The sequence below is a fragment of the Leucoraja erinacea genome, chromosome 10, assembly GCF_028641065.1.
Source record: "Leucoraja erinacea ecotype New England chromosome 10, Leri_hhj_1, whole genome shotgun sequence".
NCBI classification, from domain to species: Eukaryota; Metazoa; Chordata; class Chondrichthyes; order Rajiformes; family Rajidae; genus Leucoraja; species Leucoraja erinaceus.
The window spans coordinates 24485936-24508420 of NC_073386.1; the positions used below are offsets into that span (position 1 = coordinate 24485936).

The following is a 22485-nucleotide window of genomic DNA, read 5'->3' on the forward strand; positions in this document are numbered from 1 at the left end:
TGAAGTGCAAAGGATATTGTTCATAAGTATTAAGAGCAGAATTAGGCCATTCAGCCCATTGAGTCCACTCCGCCATTCAATCATGGCTGATCGACCCTTCCCTCAACCCCATTCTCCTGCCTTCTCCCCAGAAACTATGCCCCCCCCCCCCCTCCCCCTACCAATCAGGTACTTGTCAATCTCCAGTTTAAAAATACCCAAAGACTTGGCCTCTGCAGCCATCTATGGCAATGAATTCCACAGATTTACAACCCTTTGGCTGAAGAAATTCCTCCTCATCTCCTTTCTAAAGGAATGTATTTTTATTCTGAGGCTGTGCTCTCTTATCCTAGACTCTCCCATTAGTGGAAACATCCTCTCCACATCCACTCTATCCAGGCCTTTCATTATACGGGAAATTTCTATGAGATCCCCCCCCATCATTCTAAACTCCAGCAAGTACAGGCCCAGAGCCGTCAAATGTTAGTCATATGTTTGGGCACCTTTGTTTGAATATTGAAATATTGAACCCTGGGTCTGGCTTTGGAGGCTATATCATACCCGATGGTGAAAGAGCAAACACTTATAACCAGAACATTTTCAGTTATTCACACTTCTAGGATGAGCACAGTAGGAATCTAATTAGATTTCTAATGTGACATCTCAAATGATAATAGTTTTTATTCTGATTTGCACATGAGTATTAGTATTCATCTCCAAGTCACAAACTACTTTCAATGTAGTTAAATTTATCTCTGGTCATACATTCAGGGGGAAGAAATAACTAATTTGGAATTTATTATATTTTCTGAGGATTTGATTTATGTACAGCATAATGAAGAACACTGGTAAATCTCACCTCATAGTAACCATCAATGAAGACAATGATCTTCTCTGGATTTACACCTTGTGCAGACAGTAATGAACGCAACATCCTGCAGAAAAGGAAAGCCACATTGAAAACAAACTTTAATCGTGTTGCTTCCATCATCATTTATGTTAAAGTATTGGACAAAAATGGCGAGGTGAATTTATTTTAGACCTACTAAATTTACAGTACAAAGACTGCCAGTCTAGCCGGTCTTGTGGCTGAAGCAATCCAAAAATTAGCTTCTGCCATTCTGTGCCCATACCCCACAATCCTCCTCAACTTCCAGTGCCACACTATTTTCCATTCATGGACTTATTTGGCATGGCAAAGCAAAGCAAACTGCAAGAATTATGCAAAAAGACATTCATAGCCCATTTCAGTGACATTTTAAAATTGATGAGCTTCTCATCCGAGGTGGATTCTGCCTCACCACCCCACGTCATCTCAGTAAAACTTCACCATTATCCAATCCCCGAGCAATTTGCCCTTTGTCCTCTCGAATTCACATACGAGTTTTCGCTAACCTTTCAGTCAAATGCTCTTCAATGTGAGGAACAAAATTAATCACTCTATTCTTAACAATCGGAAATCTCTGAACCTGTCGTTAGCCAGGTAGCCAAAGAGCAGGATTATGGATGCTACCTGTACACAAGATAGGATCATTGAATTCAAAATTATAGCCTTAATGTAGCAGCCGAGAGTAAAATGAGGATATGCTGAAAGTACTCAAATTAACATTAACAAAATTCCATCATTTGTACAAAGTCCATATAAACAAACCAATCTCACCTGTAAAGGTAGTTAGGCCTGTTACCTGCTATCACTGCCACTGGGACATCATAAACTTTGTTATCCTTTAACTGTAAAAATAAACACATTGTGCGTTATCCTGTTGGTGGAGAAGGATAAATGGCTGAAGGACTCGACCCGAAACATCACCTATTCCTTTTCTCTAGAGCTGCTGCCTTACCCGCTGAGTTATTTTGTGTCTATTTTCAACATTTTAAATGTGTGGTTCTTTAGATTATAATAAAATTCAAATTTCCCTTAACTACAAATCATTACATCAAAACAGCATTCTTTGTTTGTTTCTTCAAAAATAAAACCAGTCTACATTGGCATCCTTCATGCACTCCTTGTAGCTGACCAGCTACTTGGACCATTTCCATGTTAACCTGACCCTGTTTGTAGAATGTTCAACTATGCCATCAAAGGTATTCCCATTTTTCAGCCTTCAGAGAAAGCATTTAACCTCCAATTTGTTCAACAGAGAGCAATCTGACCATGATGCCAATGTAGCGGCACACATATCGAAAGTCTTTAACAAAGCCTACAACATGCCATCCAACTATTTTGCAACAATTGTTTTAAAACAAGTGCTGAGCAAGAACTTCAAGGATACAGGCAGGGGCAACAGAGCACCCATTTTATAAAATCTAATTTTTAACCCCATCACCCCCATATTTATTTTTCTAAAACTATGATTAGTCCCTACTGTAATATTTTATAATGGGGAAAAGAGTATGGGAATTTGGTTCATGATTTATAATGGGGAGAAGAGTATGGGAATTTGGTTCATGATTCATGCCTACAATTCTCTATGATATATTGTTCAGCTGTGGGAGATATCATTAAAACCATAAAAAGAAATCAGAAGGTAAAAGACCAAATGCATCCTTAGGCCTTGTAGAAACTGACGGAAGAAATTGCAGAAACAGTAGAAACAAGGAATTGCGGATGCTGAAGATAGACACAAAGTGCTGGAGTAACTCAGCGGGTCAGGCAGCATCTCTGGAGAAAAAGGATGGGTGACATTTCAAACATTTAACTTAAAATTAGAGGGCACATGCTTAAGGCAAGAAGGGAAATATTTAAGAGGGACTTAAGGAGTAACGTTTCCACTCAGAGGGTAGTCCCTATCTGGAATAGAAAGCTTCAGAAGCAAATACAATTACAATTTTTATATATAGGGACCCAGGGGGATACCATCCTAATGCAGGTAAGCGGGACTAACTCAGAATGCCAACTAAGTCTGCATGGACAAGTTGTGTCGAAGCAGTATAGCTAGCATTATTTCCATGCTGTATAACTCTATGACTCCAAGTCATTTTGACGATTCACCAGTCATACACAGCGTCTCATGAGCACTTTTCTCCCTTGTTTTCAGATTAATTTATTTCTCAAAGTTGAAAATCCATAAGCAAAATAATTAGGTGATACACATTGGTGGGAATGTTCTGGAGCACTGAATGGAACCAATGGCAGGAATGGTACACATACTCAACTGAAAATCAAGATTGACAGTTAAGAATTTATTTATTTTTTAATCACTAAACAGTATAATAAATTGACTTCACATTGCCATCACTGCTATCTTGTCAAGTCCATTATAACAGATGAGCCACTTGAAATCAATTGATTGAAAATACTGAAAGCACCGTGATAAAACAGTTCACAGGGGGAAAAAAAAGAAACTCACAGGTTCGGGGTTAAATTCAATAGGTGCTGGATCCTTACAGCTGCAGATGCTCCCATATCCTTCCACCTTGCTGCAAAACGTCTTCCTCCTCCGATTGGCATCCGTGTCTGCCCAATGGCACTCGGCATCTGGACCAGAAATGCAAATGTTTAGCAGATACTTTTGTGGCTTCTCACGAATAAATAGTTTGGATAATTTCTCATTTAATTTCAACCACATACACCTAACCAAGTAGGGGTCATTTAATGTCCAAGTGCAGCTGTAGAATATCTTAAAACGTCTTCTAATAGTAAATGATTTTAAGTTTCATGTTCATCTTTTCTAGGAACAGAAATGGGCCTCAGAGGATCTAAAACTAGAGGGCACATGCTTATGGTGAGGGGGGAAAGATTTGAGCAAGACCTCAGGGTAACTTTTTCACTCAAGGGTCTAGGCTATAGGGAGAGGTTGAGCAGTCTAGGACTTTATTCCTTGGAGGACAGGGTTGATCTTACAGAGGTATATAAAATCACGAGGAATTATCTTATAGAGGTATATAAAATCATGAGGGGAATAGATATTGTGATGCACATATCATTTTTCCTCGGGGTAAGGGAATCAAGAATTTTAAGGCATAGGTTTAAGGCAAGTGGGGAAAGATTTAACAGGAACTTGAAAGAGTACTTGAAAGATGGGGGATATATGGAACCAGCTGGCTTTGAAAGTAGCTGAGGCAGGTTAAGATTTAAAAAGACATTTGGTCAGCTACATGGATAGGAATTGTTTAGAGAGATATAGGCCAATGAAGGCAAATGGAACAAGCATTGATGGGGCATCTTAGTTGGTCATTGGATGAGTGGGACCAAAGGGCTTGTTTCCATGCTGCATGGCTCTATTAACAACTTGACGATAAAACAAGATTGAACTCAACCTAGCTTAGACATCAGCTAAGATGGTACATGGCTTGTCAGTATGGTGTCTCAATTAGTTTCATTTGTCCAAAATATGACAGTCATACTTGCAGCTTCACCACACATTTATTTAAATTTGCATAAAGATAGTGTTTAATGAGAATAGAAGTTGCAGATAATATGCTTCAGCGCTTACATTAAATTGCATAACATTTAAAAAGGATAGGAGATACTAAAATGTCACCTTCAGTTGAGGTTAGCTGAACTTCGGTCTTCAATAAAACTGGATCACCCCAAGTGGCCAAGGCAGGAGATTTTGAATGTTTTTCACCATACACTTGACCTGAAAATAAAACTGAAGAGTCAGATTTCAGATAAATTACACCTTAACATCCGTCTTTATTGTACTTGTTAACTGCCAAAATATGGAAAGCTCCCACATCTCTATTATTAACAAGTCATGGAAAAGGATGAACCAGGTTGTTTCTAATTCCTCGCACAGGGCAGCGGTATTACAATATCTTACCACCTTAAAAGAAAATATCATCTATTTTACCATGTTTGATTCTTCAAGCAAAACAATTGAAATGGGCTTACATTGTATTCACATACTAGTATGTATACACTATACCTGCTTTCTTTACCACAAAAGTCCACATGTCTCGCCAACTGAGTGATGAAGCAATTTGACTACCGAGGCTTTTAAGCAGATTTTTGGCAGAGTCTTTCAGATGGAAAGATCCCTCATCCTGAACAGTAAAATAAAAGAGAAAACAGGGGGATGCAAGTTCATCCAAGTAGTGGCAAAGTACAATGGCAAGTAAAGGTATCTTAAATTTGTAAAAACTTATGAAAACATACATTATTTGGATATAATCTACTGCAACACAGGATGTTTAAGGCATAGTCTATATTAAATGCCAAATCCAGTACAATTTCAGAGGGAAGAAGTAGAAAATGCAAGTCTACCCACTAATGTCATTGTGACTTTAGTTACTTAATCTTTCAACTGATCTCAAGAAAGCAATATATGAAACCAGACGCAACAATTTTCCATTGTTTTTTATTCTACCAAGAACCAAGTTATGTATGGAAAATGAGCATACTCGATTTTAAATGCAAAATCTGTTGAGGTATAATTTTCTTTTTCCTCATTTTCACCTCCCGAACAGTTTCCCCAGAAGCTTATTATAGAATCTAGGCCAATTGCTTATTGCATAAACCTATACACAGTCTTATCCTCCAAAAATGTTGCCTGACCTGTTGAGTATTATTGGGCTTGTAATGTGACCCTTCATGCAACCTGCCAAAAAAAAAAAAAAAAAAAAAAAAAAATTTTCCCTTCCTGCCAAACTTGAATTTAAACACAAGCAAAGGCAATGATGTTCTTGAACTGCATTGCCCTACAGATATTTATCAGTTCTTTCTATACCCAATAATTTGGATTTAACTGCTTGGATGTTTAATATCCAATTGTCCGACATAAAAGCAAAGACACTGAATGTTAAACCAAGCATTAAAGCGGGGGTCGGCAACCTTGTTCTGTATAGGGGCCGGGATGCATGTCTGTGAGCGGATGGCAGGCTACATCTATCACGTGCACACATGGATCCCGCCCCAGATGGCAGGCAATCAAATCGCATGTTCACAGAAGGTAGACAAAAAATACTGGAGAAACTCAGCGGGTGAGGCAGCCTCATGCAATCCTTGCATGTCTCACCCGCTGAGTTTCTCCAGCATTTTTGTCTACATTCGATTTTTCCAGCATCTGCAGTTCTTTCTTAAACCTGTTCACAGAAGGTGCGCGCGCGGCCATGCGGGCAGCTTTATGCAGGGTGCGGTACAGCCAGAGCTCGGCTGTGCTTGGGGCGGGCGCTTGACGGGCCGGATGAATATGGGAAACAAAATTTGTCTGTGGGCGGGATGATTTCGGCCCGGGGGCCATAGGTTGCCAACCCCTGCATTAAAGGAATCTGTGGGAATATGTAAACAAAATTTAAAAAACAAGTACAAACTTCAATCACAATTATACTAAAGTTCCATAATCATGGTGCCCGATTCAAACTGATAAATGAAGTTTAAGTTTCTCTGAGTCTGCACAGATCATGTTATATTATCGTGTAGCTCCCTCTGCTGGATATCCTTGTCTGCAGAACATAGATAATGCTAATTCCAAGCCAGATAGTCCCAGATCTGTTCAATGCAACAGAGGGGTAGGAATACACTGGATGTCAGATGATAGCACATCCTGCTCTGTCACCAAATTTAGCACCAAGTCATGAGGTAAAGCTCAGGAGAGATGTGGGTGTGGAAGCATTCACATTTATCCCTTCACTTTACACCTGTCACATCATTCTGTAATGAAAAGGTAATTTGTTTTCATTTGATCCAACAGCACAAGCTGCTGCAGAAGAGCAGATAGTGTTACTGACTCACAATTAAAGCTACGCAAGTTTGATCCTGACCTGGCTGCTGTCCATGAGGAGTTTGCATAACTGCTTGGGTTGCTTATGGGTTCTCCAGTGCACTCCCACATCCCAAAGGAATGCCAAAGTTGTTACGCACACGAGAATAGCTTGCAGGGTGGGGGATATGGATTGATGGGATAGCTCTGTCAGCCAGTTTAGGCTTGATGGATCAAATAGCCTCCCGTCATGAGAAAATGAGAGTATAAATTAGGTACAAATTGAAATGTATTATTAATGTCATTAATTATATATTTTAAGAGTGTCCAATTTTGTATCAGAGTCATATACAGCACGGAAATAGGCTTTTTGGCCCAACTTGTCCATATCAATCAAGATAACCTATCTAAGCTGGTCACTTTTGCCTGCATATGGCCCATATCCCTCTAAACTGTTCCTATCCATATACATTCAACCTTTTAAATGCTGTTATTTAAATCTATTTTAATTTGTTTTTTAATGTCTTTGATTATCATGTATTTAGAAATAATCAAAGAGGCCCTACAGCATGAGCTACCAAATGGCTTCTGGACTGGTCTGGAACCAAGATCTCGGTGTCCACCATCTGAGACTTGGTCACCACCGAGATCCATTCATTGTCCAACCATGAGAGTCATAATAGTTGGGGCCGGTATTGCTTGGAGTTTAGAAGATGGAGGGGTGACTTTAAACATAAAAGATCCTAAGGGGGCTTTGCAGGGTAGATGTTTGTAAGTTTTCACTGGTGGGAGTCCCGAATGCGTGGACATGACTTCAAGATTATGGACTAGTCATTTAAAACCAAAGTACACACAAGTATTTTCTCATGTGGGGTGATGAATCTCTAATTCTCTGCCCCGGCCGGTGCTGGAAGCATTTAAAGTAGAGACGGATAAATATTTGATCAATCGGGGGACAGAGGGGGAATGGGGAAATGGCACAGAAGAGGCCAGCATAGACCAGCCTCTATGACCTATTCATGCCACTGGTTCCTGTGTATTCCCCAGCTTGCACTACAGCCATGACAGTCAGATCCGCAGACCAATTTATCATGGAAGGCTATAAAAGATCAATGCAGCAGTAAGGAGAGCTGGGTGGCTGTTGCTGAACAGGAGGCATGGCTCAAAATGCTGGATATTAGCCGAAACTCTAATTTTGAAAAAAATGAGCACATTAACCTCAAGTTTCTCTGGCTGAAAAACTGATGGCAAGTAGAAAATGAGCTTAGAGAAGTAGAATTCGTTACTAATGCAGACAGCCATTCTTCTCCAACAAGAATAGATTCATCACAATAACATCCCAGAAGTAGGGACCAGTAATTCAATTAGAAGTTGGACTTCCCTTCCAAACAAAATCAAAATGCAAAAGCCAAACATACAAAAGGTTCTAGTCTCCCAAATGTATCTCTGGAGAAAGACTATACTGACCTTGATAGTGAACAGAAGGATTCTCCCACGAGACACCATATTCAAGAACAGGATCATAGCTTCATCTTCATGGGGTGAGTAAGTATCAAACACTCGTTTGGCCATTACGTGGCCCTGTTTAAAGCAACAAACATTTGTCATCGTTCGTATCCTTAGTAACCACTGAAAAGCTGCTTCTTAATATTTCAAAGACAGCAAGACAAAATGATTGCTACAACTATTACTACCCACTTTTCACATAACAGCAATTAAGGAGTTTCATAGTACAGGTGCACAACCTTTTATCTGAAAGCCTTGGGACCAGACACTTGTCGGATTTCGGACATTTTCGGATTTCCGAATGGAAGATTTTTAGCGTAGATTAGGAAGGTAGCGCGGGCGGTTTGAAAAGTCTGGAGCGGCTGCCTCCTCCCCGGAGACCGGGGAATCATTGCATAAATTAGTTAGTTTGGAGGGATTTTATGGGGTGGTGGTGGGGTGTGAAGGGGGAAACTTTAATTCTTAGTCCCCTACCTGGTCAGAGAGGCGGGGAGCGGTCAATGCCTTACCGGGTCGCCGTGCAGTAAGCTCCACAGCGCTGTGGCCGCCAACTCCCAGCTGGGGCTGCGGGCGGCGCCGGTTGTAGCTCCGGCCCCGGCAACTCGACCCCTGGCTGCGAGGCGCTCCAAATCCAGCGCCGCCCGCGGCCGGACGCCCGCAGTCCCAGCTCCGCGAACGTTGGGAGAAGGCGGCCTCAGCGCCCTGGAGCTTACCGCACACAGCGACTCGGTAAGGCATTGCCCGCTTCCCGCTGGTATCCCAGCGCTGCGACGCCGCCGACTCCTAACATTCGCGGAGCTGGGACGGCGGGCGTCCGGCCGCGGGCGGCGCTGGATTTGGAGCGCCTCGCAGCCAGAGGTCGAGTTGCCGGGGTCGGAGCTACAACCGGCGCCGCCCGCAGCCCCAGCTGGGAGTTGGCGGCCACAGCGCTGCGGAGCTTACTGCACGGCGACTCAGTAAGGCATTGACCGCTCCCCGCCTCTCCGACCAGGTAGGGGACTAAGAATTAAAGTTTACCCCTTTAACCCCCCTCCCTTTCACATAAAAGCCCTCCAAACTAACTGACTAACATTTAAGCAATGATTTACAGATGTTCAAGTGTCTCCCCGGTCTCCGGGGAGGAGGCAGCCGCGACAATAGTACAGACCTGGGTTGACCGTGGGTCGTTTCGGTCAAGTTTGGCGCCAAACGCGAGCTTTGGTGTGCAGACGACATCCTGGGGAAAAATGGCCGGTTTTCGGAGTTTTTCGGTTTCCGGAACACCGGATAAAAGGTTGTGCACCTGTAGTCTGAAGAAGGGCCCCCAATGCGAAACAGCACTCATCCACATCCTCCAGAGATGCTGCCTGACCCGATGAATTACTCCAGCACTTTGTATTTCATTCGTGAAAGGTAAGGAGCCTTCAGCCTTTTTGTATAATACTTTAAACTATTTATTTCCCAACTTCTTATATGATATTTCAGTAGCGTGGGCAAAATAATATTTAGTCTCATAAACAAACTTAGAATTCTAACATGAAAACAATAGGCTGACTTACTCATACTCAGAATCTTTAGAACCAATCCCATCCCCAATTTCTACATTATAAACCTTGGGAATGTCATGCCCCAACAACACCACCAGAGGGAGAGACACAATGGCATTGAGATGGAGTCCATAACAGTGACTCCAGACCCAGCAAAGTATGTTTCCTTGATGCCACTGACTTTAGTTCTTTAACGTTTCACAGTCAATAGTCACATTGAAGTCAAAGGCAATAATTCTCATCGAACCTGTGGAAAACCTTTGGTACATGTTTTAACAGATCATCAATCAGCACCTTCCATTACTTTGATGACTGCTGAAATTAGACAAATCTGTGCTGTAACTACCAAGACTGAATTTATCCTGCTCTTCATACCTGGGCAACATTCCAGTCAAGACCATCTCAGTAGACCACCGCACACTACCAACCTAATTTACAGCTAAAAAACAGGATTCCATGTGCTGATGAATATGATGTGGTCTAGATTGCAGTCCAGTTGGATGGCAACCGAGGCTGCACAAGATTTGACCCGTCTACCCAATACACCCAGCACAAATAATTAATGCAATCACCAGTATACTGTTCAATGTGCAAGGACCATAAGCTATACTAAAACATGTGTACATCATTTGTATAGAAGTATAGAAGCAAATTGGCATCTGTAATGTGAAGCAAAAAGTAGTGTGGAGTCAAGTTTGTATCAGTAATCAAGGGATATGGGGAGAAAGCAGGATTGTGGATGATCAGCCATGATCACATTGAATGGCTGTGCATGCTTGAAGGGCCGGATGGTCTACTCCTGCACCTATTTTCTATATGATAATTATCTTGACTATAGTTCCTCACTGAACAATTACCGGAAACAGTCATTTTTAATTATTTAATTTTAAACATACCTACAGCTCTATAATTTACATTATCCCAGCAAAATGAAAAAGTCCAAGCCATACTTGCAGTTTATTTGATACGGCTGAAGAAAAATATGTTTTTAATTAATATGCATTGCTTAAGATATCTGAAAAAATAATATCATATTCAATCCATCATCTGCAAAACCAAATGTAAATTGTAGGTTTGTGGGAAGTTTCAGTGCTCATGTGCCTGACTACTTACGGAAGCTTGATTCAGAACAATAACATGTATTCCTCGACTCTGCTCTTTGACTTCATCTTCAAGAACCTACAAGGCAGAATGAAAGTATATTAGGTGCAGCTTTTAGTAACCATTGCTTAACTGACCATGGAATGAAGACATTCCAGCATCTGCGTGAACACGAATGTTTGCTCTTTGTACTGACTCCATGCAAACACTTGCCAATATTTCCCACTGATTTGGCATTTTAATAATTGGATTAAAAACTTTTTTCAGGGAAAGTGCATATTTTACTTCAAAATAAAATATTTAACTTATTGCATAAAACAGATAATCACAAGGAATAAATGCAAGTTTTATTATAAAACTTCACATATTCAACCAAATGCTGGTTCCATAGCTGAATTTAAGATAATAGATACACCAAACTGCTGCCTGCGATTGTTCAAATCCCTCCCTCTGCATACTTATTGCTGCCATGCTAAAATCAAGATAGAAAGGAGATTATCTAAGGAAATGTGCTAAATCAATGATTATAACTTATTTCTGGACAAAACTGTAGAGTATATAATGGTAACTGTAACTTTAAGAATTAAACCAGAAATAGAGTGTGCAAACCAGTCATCAAAATAAATTTATAAAATTATTTTATTTTCTAAGGGGAGAGCAGTGTAGTGTACATAATGGAAACTGTAACTTTAAGAACCAAGTACTAGAATGGTATGGTGTGCCATGTGATATATTCATCATCTTATCAGTCTTGTGAATATGTGTGAGTATGTGCAGTGTACTTTTGTAAAATAAAGAAGACCCACACTGGCAACAGCATAGACTGAAAACCTGTGCTTTGTTTCTATCTACATGCTAAAGCCATAATATCTTACAAAGACCAATACAACAGCATTGTTTGTCTCTACAAAAGCAGAACACCAACAGTGCCCTCCACAATGTTTGGGACAAAGACCCATCATTTATTTATTTGTCTCTGTACTCCACAATTTGAGATTTGTAATAGAGAAAAAAAAAATCACATGCGGTTAAAGTGCACATTGTCAGATTTTATTAAAGGGTATTTTCATACATTTTATTAAACAGTATTTTTATACATTTTGGTTTCACCATGTAGAAATTACAGCTGTGTTTATACATAGTTCCCCATTTCAGGGCACCCTAATGTTTGGAACACATCGCTTCACGAGTGTTTGTAATTGCTCAGGTGTGTTTAATTGCTTCCTTAATGCAGGTATAAAAGAGCTCTCAGTACTAAGTATTTCCTCCAGTCTTTCCATCGCCTTTGGAAACTTTTATTACTGTTTATCAACATGAGGACCAAAGTTGTGCCAATGAAAGTCAAAGAAGCCATTATGTGAGAAACAAGAATAAAACAGTTACAGACATCAGCCAACCTGATTGTTTGGATCATCATTAAGAAGAAAGAGGGCACTGGTGAGCTTACTAATTGCAAAGGGACTGGCAGGCCAAGGAAGACCTCCACAGCGGATGACAGAAGAATCTCTCTATAATAAAGAAAAATCCCCAAACACCTGCCCGACAGATCAGAAACACTCTTTAGGTGTGGATTTGTCAATGACCACATTCCGCAGAAGACTTCATGAACAATAATACAGAGGCAAGATGCAAGATGCAAACCACTGGTTAGCCGCGAAAATAGGATGGCCAGGTTACAATTTGTCAAGAAGTACTTAAAAGAGCAACCACAGTTCTGGAAAATGGTCTTGTGGACAGATGAGATGAAGATTAACATATCAGAGTGATTGCAAGAGCAAAGTATGGAGGAGAGAATGAACTGCCCAAGATCCAAAGCATACCACCTCATCTGGGTGGGGGTGTTATGGCTTGGGCATGTATGGATGCTGAAGGTACTGGCTCACTTATCTTCATTGATGATACAACTGCAGATGGTAGTAGCATAATGAATTCCGAAGTGTACAGACACATCCTATCTGCTCAACTTCAAACAAATGCCTCAAAACTCATTGGCCGGCGGTTTATTCTACAGCAAGACAATGATCCCAAACATACTGCTAAGGCAACAAAGGAGTTTTTCAAAGTAAAAAAAATGGTCAGTTCTTGAGTGGCCAAGTCAATCATCCGATCCGAACCCAATTGAGCATGCCTTTTATATGCTAGAGAGAAAACTGAAGGGGACTAGCCCCCAAAACAAGCATAAAGTAAAGATGGCTGCAATACAGGCCTGGCAGAGCATCATCAGAGAAGACACCCAGCAACTGGAGATGTCCATGAATCGCAGATTTCAAGCAGTCATTGCATGCAAAGGATATGCAACAAAATACTAAACATGACTACTTTCATTTACATTACAATGCTGTATCCCAAACATTATTGTGCCCTGAAATAGGGGGACTATGTATAAAAGGTAGACACAAAATGCTGGAGTAACTCAGCGGGTGAGACAGCATCTCTGGAAAAAGAAATGGGTGATGTTGAGTCGAGACCCTTCTTCAGACTATGTATAAACACTGCTGTAATTTCTACATTGTGAAACCAAAATGTATAAAAATGGCCTTCTTAAAATGTGACAATGTGCACTTTAACCACATGTGATTTTTTCTATTACAAATGTCAAATTGTGGAGTACAGAGGTAAATAATTAAATGATGGGTCTTTGTCCCAAACATTATGGAGGGTACTGTACCAACTAGGAGTTCAGATAATTAAATTCAAGTGTATAGCTGGAGAGGATGGTATATTAAATGGACCTTGAGTATTTTGTTAGTATAAACCAGTACTTTCCAGCATTTGTAACAATATCAGATCAGGTAACACGGTGCAATATAGTCACGCACCATTGCCTAACTCTAATTAACTTGGCAACTGAAGATCTGATTTTATGCCTGTTCCTAACTACCCACCCATCAGGTCTGCAATAATGTAGACGCCAAACAAATGGACCTTTTTAAAAAAAATATTTCCGAGTGTGGTCCCAACCCGAGAAAGCGATCATCCACTTCTCTTCAGTTGCTGCCTGACTCATTGAGTTCCTCAAGAAGTTTATTGCAAACAATATTCCCACATCATTTCAGCAAAGTTGTTGCACAGTTGCTTAACCATGTCAGAGAAGACAGAATAGGACATTAGGTTCCAAGAAGGGCAGAGGGAAGGAAGAGGGGGAGAAAAAAGCTTCCATGGTTCTTCACCATGGTCATAAAAATGCACATGGCAGCCTACTGCCAGGACGGCCAGAGTTTCAATTGCCTGCTAACCCAATGTCAGAGCTCATAGGAATAATAGATAGAAACAAGGAACTCCAGCCGATGATTTACACGTTTCCATGCTGTATCTCAAAATTAAACTCAATGGATCAGGCTTCTTCTTCTTCTTTCGTGTGGCGTGCGCAGCCTAAAGTTGTTGGACAACTTGTTCTATTTGATCTTCCATTTGTGCACGTTGAGTTGATTGCACTAGTCGAAATAGGGCGGACCACGTGAAGGTTGCAATCTTCCACCCCAATGGATCAGCGGCACCAAACAACACGGATAGGTGACATTTCAGGTTGGGACCCTTCTTCAGACTGTAGAACAATCCCAACCCGAAATGTCGCCAATCCTGAGATGCTGCCTGACCCAGAGTTACTCCAGCACTTCTGTCCTTTTATGAATAATAGATGGCTAGTTGGAGGGCAATGAACCCCCACTAATTGAAAATAAGTCTGAAACTTCAAGAAAATTAATATTTAAAAAAAATTAAAAATCCAGAACTTATAGCCACAAGGCCACACATAAAATCCACCCTTCCAAAGTTGCAAGGACACAATCATAAAAATGTGAATAAAACAAATGTATTTCCTGTTGTGTAAAATTAAAGACACTGCATAACTATCAGAGGCAGATACTGTGAACTCAACTACTCTTTGGCCCGGCTTATTATTGCTATAATCTATCCTGCATTGACAGAAAGCTACTCATCAACCCAGACTGGGTGATCAAACCTGCCGACAAGGGAGGTGCCGTGGTAGTCTGGCACGCTGATCTCTACAAATCTGAGACCAGTCGGCAACTCTGACACCTACTCCTACTTATCCTTGGGCCATGACCCCACAGAGGAGCACCAGGCTATTATCTCAAACACTATCACTGGCTTCATCACTTCCAGCTCCCTTCCCTCCCAAGCCTCCAACCTCATTGTTCCCCATCCCCGCACGGCTCGATTTTACCTTCTCCCCAAAATCCACAAACCCGACTGCCCTGGCAGACCCATTTTTTGTTTGTTCGTGTCCCACCAAACTTATTTCCAAATACCTCGACTCCATCCTATCCCCCATGGTTAGATCCCTTCCTTCCTATGTCCAAGACACCTCATACGCTCTTCGTCTCCTGCATGACTTTCATTTTCCAGGCCCCCATTCCCTCATCTTCCCTAGTCACTCTACACCTCCATCCCCCACAAGGAGGGTCTTAAAACCCTCAGTTTCTTCCTCGACCGCAGAACCAAACAATTCCCATCTACCGATACTCTCCTCCGCCTAGTGGAGCTGGTCCTTACCCTGAACAACGTTTCCTTTGAAGGTACACAAAAAAGCTGGAGAAACTCAGCAGGTGCAGCAGCATCTATGGAGCAGAAGAAGGGTTTTGGCCCGAAACGTTGCCTATTTCCTTCGCTCCATAGATGCTGCTGCACCCGCTGAGTTTCTCCAGCTTTTTTGTGTACCTTCGATTTTCCAGCATCTGCAGTTCCTTCTTAAAAACTTTTCCTTTGACTCCTTCCTTTTCTTCCAAATCCAAGGAGTAGCTATAGGCACGTGCATGGGCCCCAGCAATGCCTGCCTCTTTGTAGGGTATGTCAAACAATCCTTGCAAATGGCGTACCGTGGCCCTATCCCCGAACTCTTCCTCTGCTACATCGACGACTGCATTGGTGCTACCTCCTGCACCATTGCAGATCTCACTGGCTTCATCCATTTCACCACTACCTTCCATCCGGCACTCAAATTCACCTGGACAATTTCAGGCATCTACCGACTGTTTCTAGACCTCACTATCTCCATCGCAGGTAACAGACTACTGACCAACATCCACTATAAACCCACTGACTCCCATGGCTATCTGGACTACACTTCTTCCCACCCTGCTTCCTGCAAGGACTCTATCCCCTACTCCTAATTCCTCCGTCTACGCCGCATCTGCACCCAGGATGAGGTGTTCCAAACTCGGGCATCGGAGATGTCCTCATTCTTTAGGGAACGGGGGTTCCCCTCTTCGACGATAGATGAGGCTCTCACCAGGGTCTCTTCTATACCCCGTAGCTCTGCTCCCACTCACCATCCCCCACTCTTAACAAGGGCAGAGTCCCCCTTGTCCTCACCTTCCACCCTACCAACCGTCACATACAGCAGATAATCCTCCCACATTGTCGCCACCTGCAACGGGATTCCACCACTGGCCACATCTTCCCATTTCCTCCCCTTTCGGCTTTCCGCAGAGATTGCTCCCTCCGTAACTCCCTGGTAAATTTGTCCCTTCCCACCCAAACCGCCCCCTCCCCTGGTACATTCCCTTGCAACCACAGGAAATGCTACACTTGTCACTTTACCTCTCCCCTTGATCTTTCCAGGTGCGGCAGAGGTTCACCTGCACCTTCTCCAACCTCATCTATTGCATCCGCTGCTCTAGGTGTCAGCTGCTCTACATTGGTGAGACCAAGCGGAGGCTTGGCGATCGCATCACCCATCACCTTCGCTCAGTTCACAATAACCAACCTGATCTCCAAGTGGCTCAGCACTTCAACTCCCCCTCCCATTCCGAAACCGACCTTTCTGGCCTGGGCCTCCTCCATGGCCAGAGTGAGTCCCACCATAAATCGGAGGAGCTGCACATCATAGTTTACACCCCAGCGGTATGAACATTGACTTCTCCAATTTCAGGTAGTCCTTGCTTTCTCCCTCTTTCCCCTCCCCTTCCCAGCTCTACCACAGCCCACTGTCTCCGCCTCTTCCTTTCTTCTTCCCGCCACCACCACATCAGTCTGGAGAAGTGCCTCGACCCGAAACGTTACCTATTCCTTCGGTCCATAGATGCTGCCTCACCCGCTGAGTTTCTCCAGCATTTTTATCTACCTTCGATTTTTCCAGCATCTGCAGTTCCTTATTAAACATCTTTTAATTGTTCCTTTATGTGCTGATTTCCACCAAGGGCTACTAGATTGGATTAGTTCCTCAGTGCAAATATCGCCAGCAATTTGTTCTGGCCCAACCATGTAGATGTCACGGCCAAGAAACCAATCTATGCTTCCATTTCCTCAGAAGACTAAGGAAATTTGGCATGTCTCTAATTACTCTTACCAATTTCCAAAGATACATCATAGAAAGCTTCTGTCAGGATGCATTACAACTTGGTTTGGCAACTACTCTGCCCAACATGGCAAAAAATTGCAGCCAGTTGTGAATATAGCATAGCCCATCGCACACATCAGCCTCCCCCACCAACTACTCCATCAACAATTCATGCTACCTCAAAAAAGCAGCCAACATACAAAAGGGCTGCTTACACCCTGGCCATTCCCTTACTGTTGAATGGACCTCTCGTAAGCCATTACGAGGTGTTCCCAATGTTCCCGATGTTGGGGGAGTCCAGAACCAGGGGCCACAGTTTAAGAATATTAAGAATAAGCCATTTAGAACGGGGATGAGGAAACACTTTTTCACAGAGAATTGTGAGTCTTGTGGAACTCTCTGCCTCAGAGGGCGGTGGAGGCCGGTTCTCTGGATACTTTCTAGAGAGAGCTAGATGGGGCTCTTGAAGATAGTGGAGTCCGGGGTTTTGGGGAGAAGGCAGGAACGGGGTACTGATTGTGGGTGATCAGCCACGATTGCATTAAATGTCGGTGCTGGCTTGAAGGGCCGAACGGCCTACTCCTGCACCTATTGTCTATTGTCCTGGTCTGCCAATCTACCTCGTTGCAACACTCACACTTTTATAAAATACGAGACCAAGTGCAGACCCGTTGGGTCTGTTCCCCCAACGCAGCCGTTCCCTACCCGTTGCCCCCACGGGAGTCGTGGTCCTCCAACTCAAGCCGTTCCCGAACATAAGACTCCAGCAGTCAGCAGTGCGGCTGTTTTTAAATGGCGTCTTTGAGGCGAGAGGCGGGCGCCAGCAGCCGTTATGGTCACTGGACAGCAGGGGGGGGGGGAGAAGGATTTTATTAAAAAATGTGTACATAAAGACGACGAAATTTAATGAGTGGATACTTGGAATGAAAAGTGAAATCTCTACCGAAATGGAAAAAATCTCGGCGTTTCTGGGTCTGGTGTAGGCGTAGCAACTAATCAAAGACTGGCACCCACAAGTCAAGCAGAAACACACACACACACACACACACACACACACACAGCCAGCCAGCCCACAGAGTTTTAATATTATATAGATAGATATAGATGTACTTATTCTGCAGCAGTAACACTATTCTGCACTCAGTATATGTTTCCATTTGCACTGTGTACTTGCATATGGTCCAATTGTACTCATGTATAGTGTGATTTTCCTGGATAGTACACAAAACAAGCTTTTTCACTGTATCAATAACAAACCATTGCCAATGTTAGAACCAATATTAGATTATGACAAATTAATTGAAATTAAATACAGGGAAGGCACTTACTGTGGTTCCATCAACAGCAACATAGACTTTCGACCTGCTGGAATATACTTCAATGTCCAGAACCTTCCGGCCATGTGAAGGCCTACGAGCAGTTTCCATGTTAGGCATTGCATCATCTGCCCCAAAAACAACACAAATCTGTGAAAACCCGTGGAGCCATGCTGATAAACAAGGGAGCTGGAAGAACTGAGTTATACTAAACAGGGGCAAAGATGTCAAAAGATGTTCACACTCAGCTAGCAAAAGTTGCTGGTAGTATCTACTACCCATCCATAGCAAGTAAATTATGCTGTGAAACTAGGCAGTCCTATGCACCAAAGATAGACACAACCAGCTGGAGTAATTCAGTGGGGCAGGCGGCTGGAGAAGGAATGGGTGACATTTTGGGTCGAGATCCTAAAACATCACCCATTCCTTCTCTCCAGAGATGCTGCCTGTGCCGCTGAGTTACTCCAGCTTTTTGTGTCTATCTTCGGTTTAAACTAGCATCTGCAGTTCCTTCCTACACATTCTATGCACCAGATGTCCAGTGGGTCATTTGGTGTCACAGCTGAGAGGAAGAGATTATTGGATAAAGGTAATTGAGGGATATGGAGATAAATAAATGGAGTGGTGGAGGTATTGCCACAATTAATATTATAATTATATATTTGAAGGACCAAGTGGCTCTGCTCTGCTATATTTTATGGATCTACAAATTGTTGAACTTAAATTTGAAAGCAAACCATACTGAACCCCAAAGGAAATCATTTCTAATGATTTCCATATACAAAAGCAATGACTTAAAGCAGCAATCTCAAATATTTGATCAAAGGATCAAGTGTAACCCTTGCCAAGTTCTATCCCTGCTGCTAATTTAAAATTCCAAAACAGGATTCAAAATGGCCACTGATCAGTTTCATCGAAAAATGTTTAGCAATTTGATTGATATTTAAGCAAACTTTCTGTATAAACCAGGACCATCTAATTTGCACTGTACATTAGAGCTCAAAGAAAAATAAGCTTTAGAGACTGCTCTCTCAATATTCAAAAAGCTACATTTTACCTTCATCGCGGTTGAAAAAACTAACATCACACAATGTGGTATCCCCGACATAGATTGACAACATACTAGAGCAGTTAACAAAAAATAAAATAAAAATAGCGTACATTTCTTTGCAAAAGCTTACCATAGTTTTCTTCTAGTTCTTCCTCATTTGCTGCTCTTCTTGTACCCAAAATAAGTTTGATGTTGACAATTATGGTCACAAGTAAAAACAGGAGTGCACCAGTCTGGAAGACAGAAACATATTTGATCAATCTTGTATTGACAAAAACATCAGAAAACAAACAAATGTCCTAACATTAGCTCAAACAGATCAATAGGGAGATATTATTTCACAAAATAAATCAAAGCAAACATATTTCATAGGTTGCAAAGCAAAAACACATGTAAATGGCTTGACATTAAACTACATACCCATGTTTTACAATTAATCTACCCACCTTTGTTACATTTAACGCAATTAATGTTTGAAATCAATGCAAGGCTGATTTCAGATAACAAAATGTATACAAATTTCACCCTCAGTTCACTCACTATAGCTTCACTGCTTGATGGCACTGCAAGCTTAAATAACTGCGACAATATGTACTGAACTAAAACATTTCAGGAGGGTTTCTGCTTATCAGACATCCAAAACTACCAAAATCAAATAGAATTTAAGAGAGTAAGAGCACACAGTGATATTATAGGTAAATCAGCTTGCATCGTGATAATAGAAAATATTAAAAACTTGCCTGCTACAAATGTGCAGGCAAGATCAGCCAACTGATCACCTCCAGATATGTCTCCCTCTCCAGGTTTCAAGGCCATGGCATCAAAGGCTGATGGGCCAAGTACTGGACGGTGGCATTAATATAGATGGTGTAGATGACATATGCATGTGACCCTTAATATAGTTACCTCATCACTGCTAACCACTCCCCATATCACAAGTATAATTACAACCTCCCCACCCACATATCGCTCTCTAGTTTCCTTGACAGACCACGTACAGCCAGTGCTCTCTGTAATGCCACAGTATGAATGTAATAAATAAGTAAAGTCACAGTGTGTCGATAACACTTCTTTACATGGTGTCACTCTTACCCCTTGCGCCTCGTGTTTATCGGGTTTTTTTTTTTTTTTTAATTTAATTTTGCCCCAGTTGTCCGTTACCCCCACCTTGTTTCCTCGTTATGGCCAATTCTTGCCGCAAACCCGATGTGCTCGTTTTCGATGCAGGCATTGCCCATCGATGGGATGTCTTTAAACGTGACTTCGACCACTATGTCACAATCGCTCATCCTGCCGCTACTCCAGCTGTCCAAGCATCTCTACTCCTTAACCTGGCTGGTCCTGATGCCCTGGCTCGGTCAGACTTCTTCGTCTACGATGTGGGTGAATCTGTTCGGGACCCGGTATGTTTATTGGCTAAGTTTACCGCGATTTGCGACATTCCAACTAATTGCATTTTAGAACGTTTCAAACTGTTCGGGCGGCGTCAGCGCCCTGGTGAATCTGCTGAGAACTATGTTGCTGCGCTGCGACACCTGGCCAGACGGTGCCGCCTTGTGACGCTGACCCCCGAGGAGCTGACCAGGGACCTTCTGGTTTACGGTATCCGCGATGAAAAGCTAAGGACTGAACTTTTGCGCAAGCCCGACCTGTCTTTCAACGAGGCTATGCACGCCTGCCGTTTAGCTGAAGCCGTCGCTACAGCAGTGCCACCGGCTGATCAGGACATTAACTTTGCCGGCGTTACCCCCCCTCAACAGAACCCTACCCCGCCACGACCCCCGAGTCCGTCACTGCTCCCGGGGGACGTTCCCAGCAAAGGTGCCCCAATTGTAACTTTGCCACTCATCAGTACAATGTATGCCCTGCTTTGGGCAAAACGTGCAATTACTGCAAGAAACTCAACCATTTTTCTGCTGCCTGCCGTTCCCGTGGGAAGCCACCTGCTGCTCCATGGCGTATGTTAAACAACTTGGAGCAAACTGATAGCAAGCTCGGTTCCCAGTACCATCTCGACGATTTCCCTGTATCTGAATCTGGGTCCTCTCGGGGAGACCAGCATTTTTTCTGTGTTGGATGCACCTGCAGTGATAACAGACCCTTCAGTTCATGTACGGGTGAATAAATCGACCTTCACCACCAAGTTAGATACCGGAGCTGTTGCGAATGTTATGTCAACAATCCTCTTCAAAAAGATTAGGACTAATGCGCAAGTTACTTCTGATCGCTCCACTTTGCATGCATACGGGGGAGGGGTGCTTGTTCCTGTGGGAAAGGCAACTCTGCGCTGCAAGATATTGGACACCTCTCGGCCCCTCACTTTCTATCTTCTCGATTCCAACTGCATTACCCTGTTGGGCAACCAAGCATGCCAGGACCTGGGCCTGGTCTCTTTCCACCGTGACATCCACAAGGTGCAAGCCCTAATGTACCCATTGGCTGAATATCCTGACCGCTTTGATGACGAGCTGGGCAAGCTGCCCTACAACTACAAGATTGTCGTCGACCGCAAGGTCGTGCCAGTGGTCCGTGCGCCACACCGTGTCTCCTTCTCCATGAGGGACAAAGTAGAATCGACGCTGCACAGCATGGTAAAAATGGGCAACCTAAAGGCGGTCAGCGAACCCACCAAGTGGGTCTCCACCATGGTTGTTGCCGCGAAAAAGGACAAAAGCAAAATACGCATTTGCATCAACCCCAAAGACCTAAACCTTGCCATCAAACGCCCGCACTGCCCCATGAGAACAGTAGAGGATGTCGCTGCACAGGTTGGTCCGGCCACAATCTTTTCTGTCCTCGATGCCAAGAGCTCCTTCTGGCAGATACCGCTTGACGAGCATTCCTCCAGCCTGACAACTTTCAGCACCCCCTTCGGCAGATTTAAGTTCCTCCGAATGCCATTCAGAATCAACTGCCAGCGAGGTGTTCCAACGGACAATGGAAGAACTGTTTGCCGGTCTACCGTGTGCCATCATCGTTGAAGACATCCTGGTCTACGGTAAGGATGCCGCTGAGCACGATTTCAACCTCCGCCAAGTCCTAGACCAGGCCCGGAAGATCA

General features: G+C 42.9%; 1 protein-coding gene across 1 annotated transcript in view; it reads right to left on the minus strand.

Annotated features, from left to right (window-relative positions):
- Nucleotides 1-22485, minus strand: part of pomgnt1 (protein O-linked mannose N-acetylglucosaminyltransferase 1 (beta 1,2-)) — a 47627-nt gene that overhangs the window by 20474 nt on the left and 4668 nt on the right. The window contains exons 2-10 of the mRNA XM_055641712.1: nt 19555-19657; nt 18386-18501; nt 10769-10834; nt 8091-8204; nt 4851-4968; nt 4464-4562; nt 3330-3457; nt 1640-1710; nt 839-914 (exon numbers count right to left, since the gene is read on the minus strand). Coding sequence (XP_055497687.1) covers nt 839-914; nt 1640-1710; nt 3330-3457; nt 4464-4562; nt 4851-4968; nt 8091-8204; nt 10769-10834; nt 18386-18501; nt 19555-19657 — 891 coding nt within the window. The remainder of the gene's footprint in view (nt 1-838; nt 915-1639; nt 1711-3329; nt 3458-4463; nt 4563-4850; nt 4969-8090; nt 8205-10768; nt 10835-18385; nt 18502-19554; nt 19658-22485) is intronic.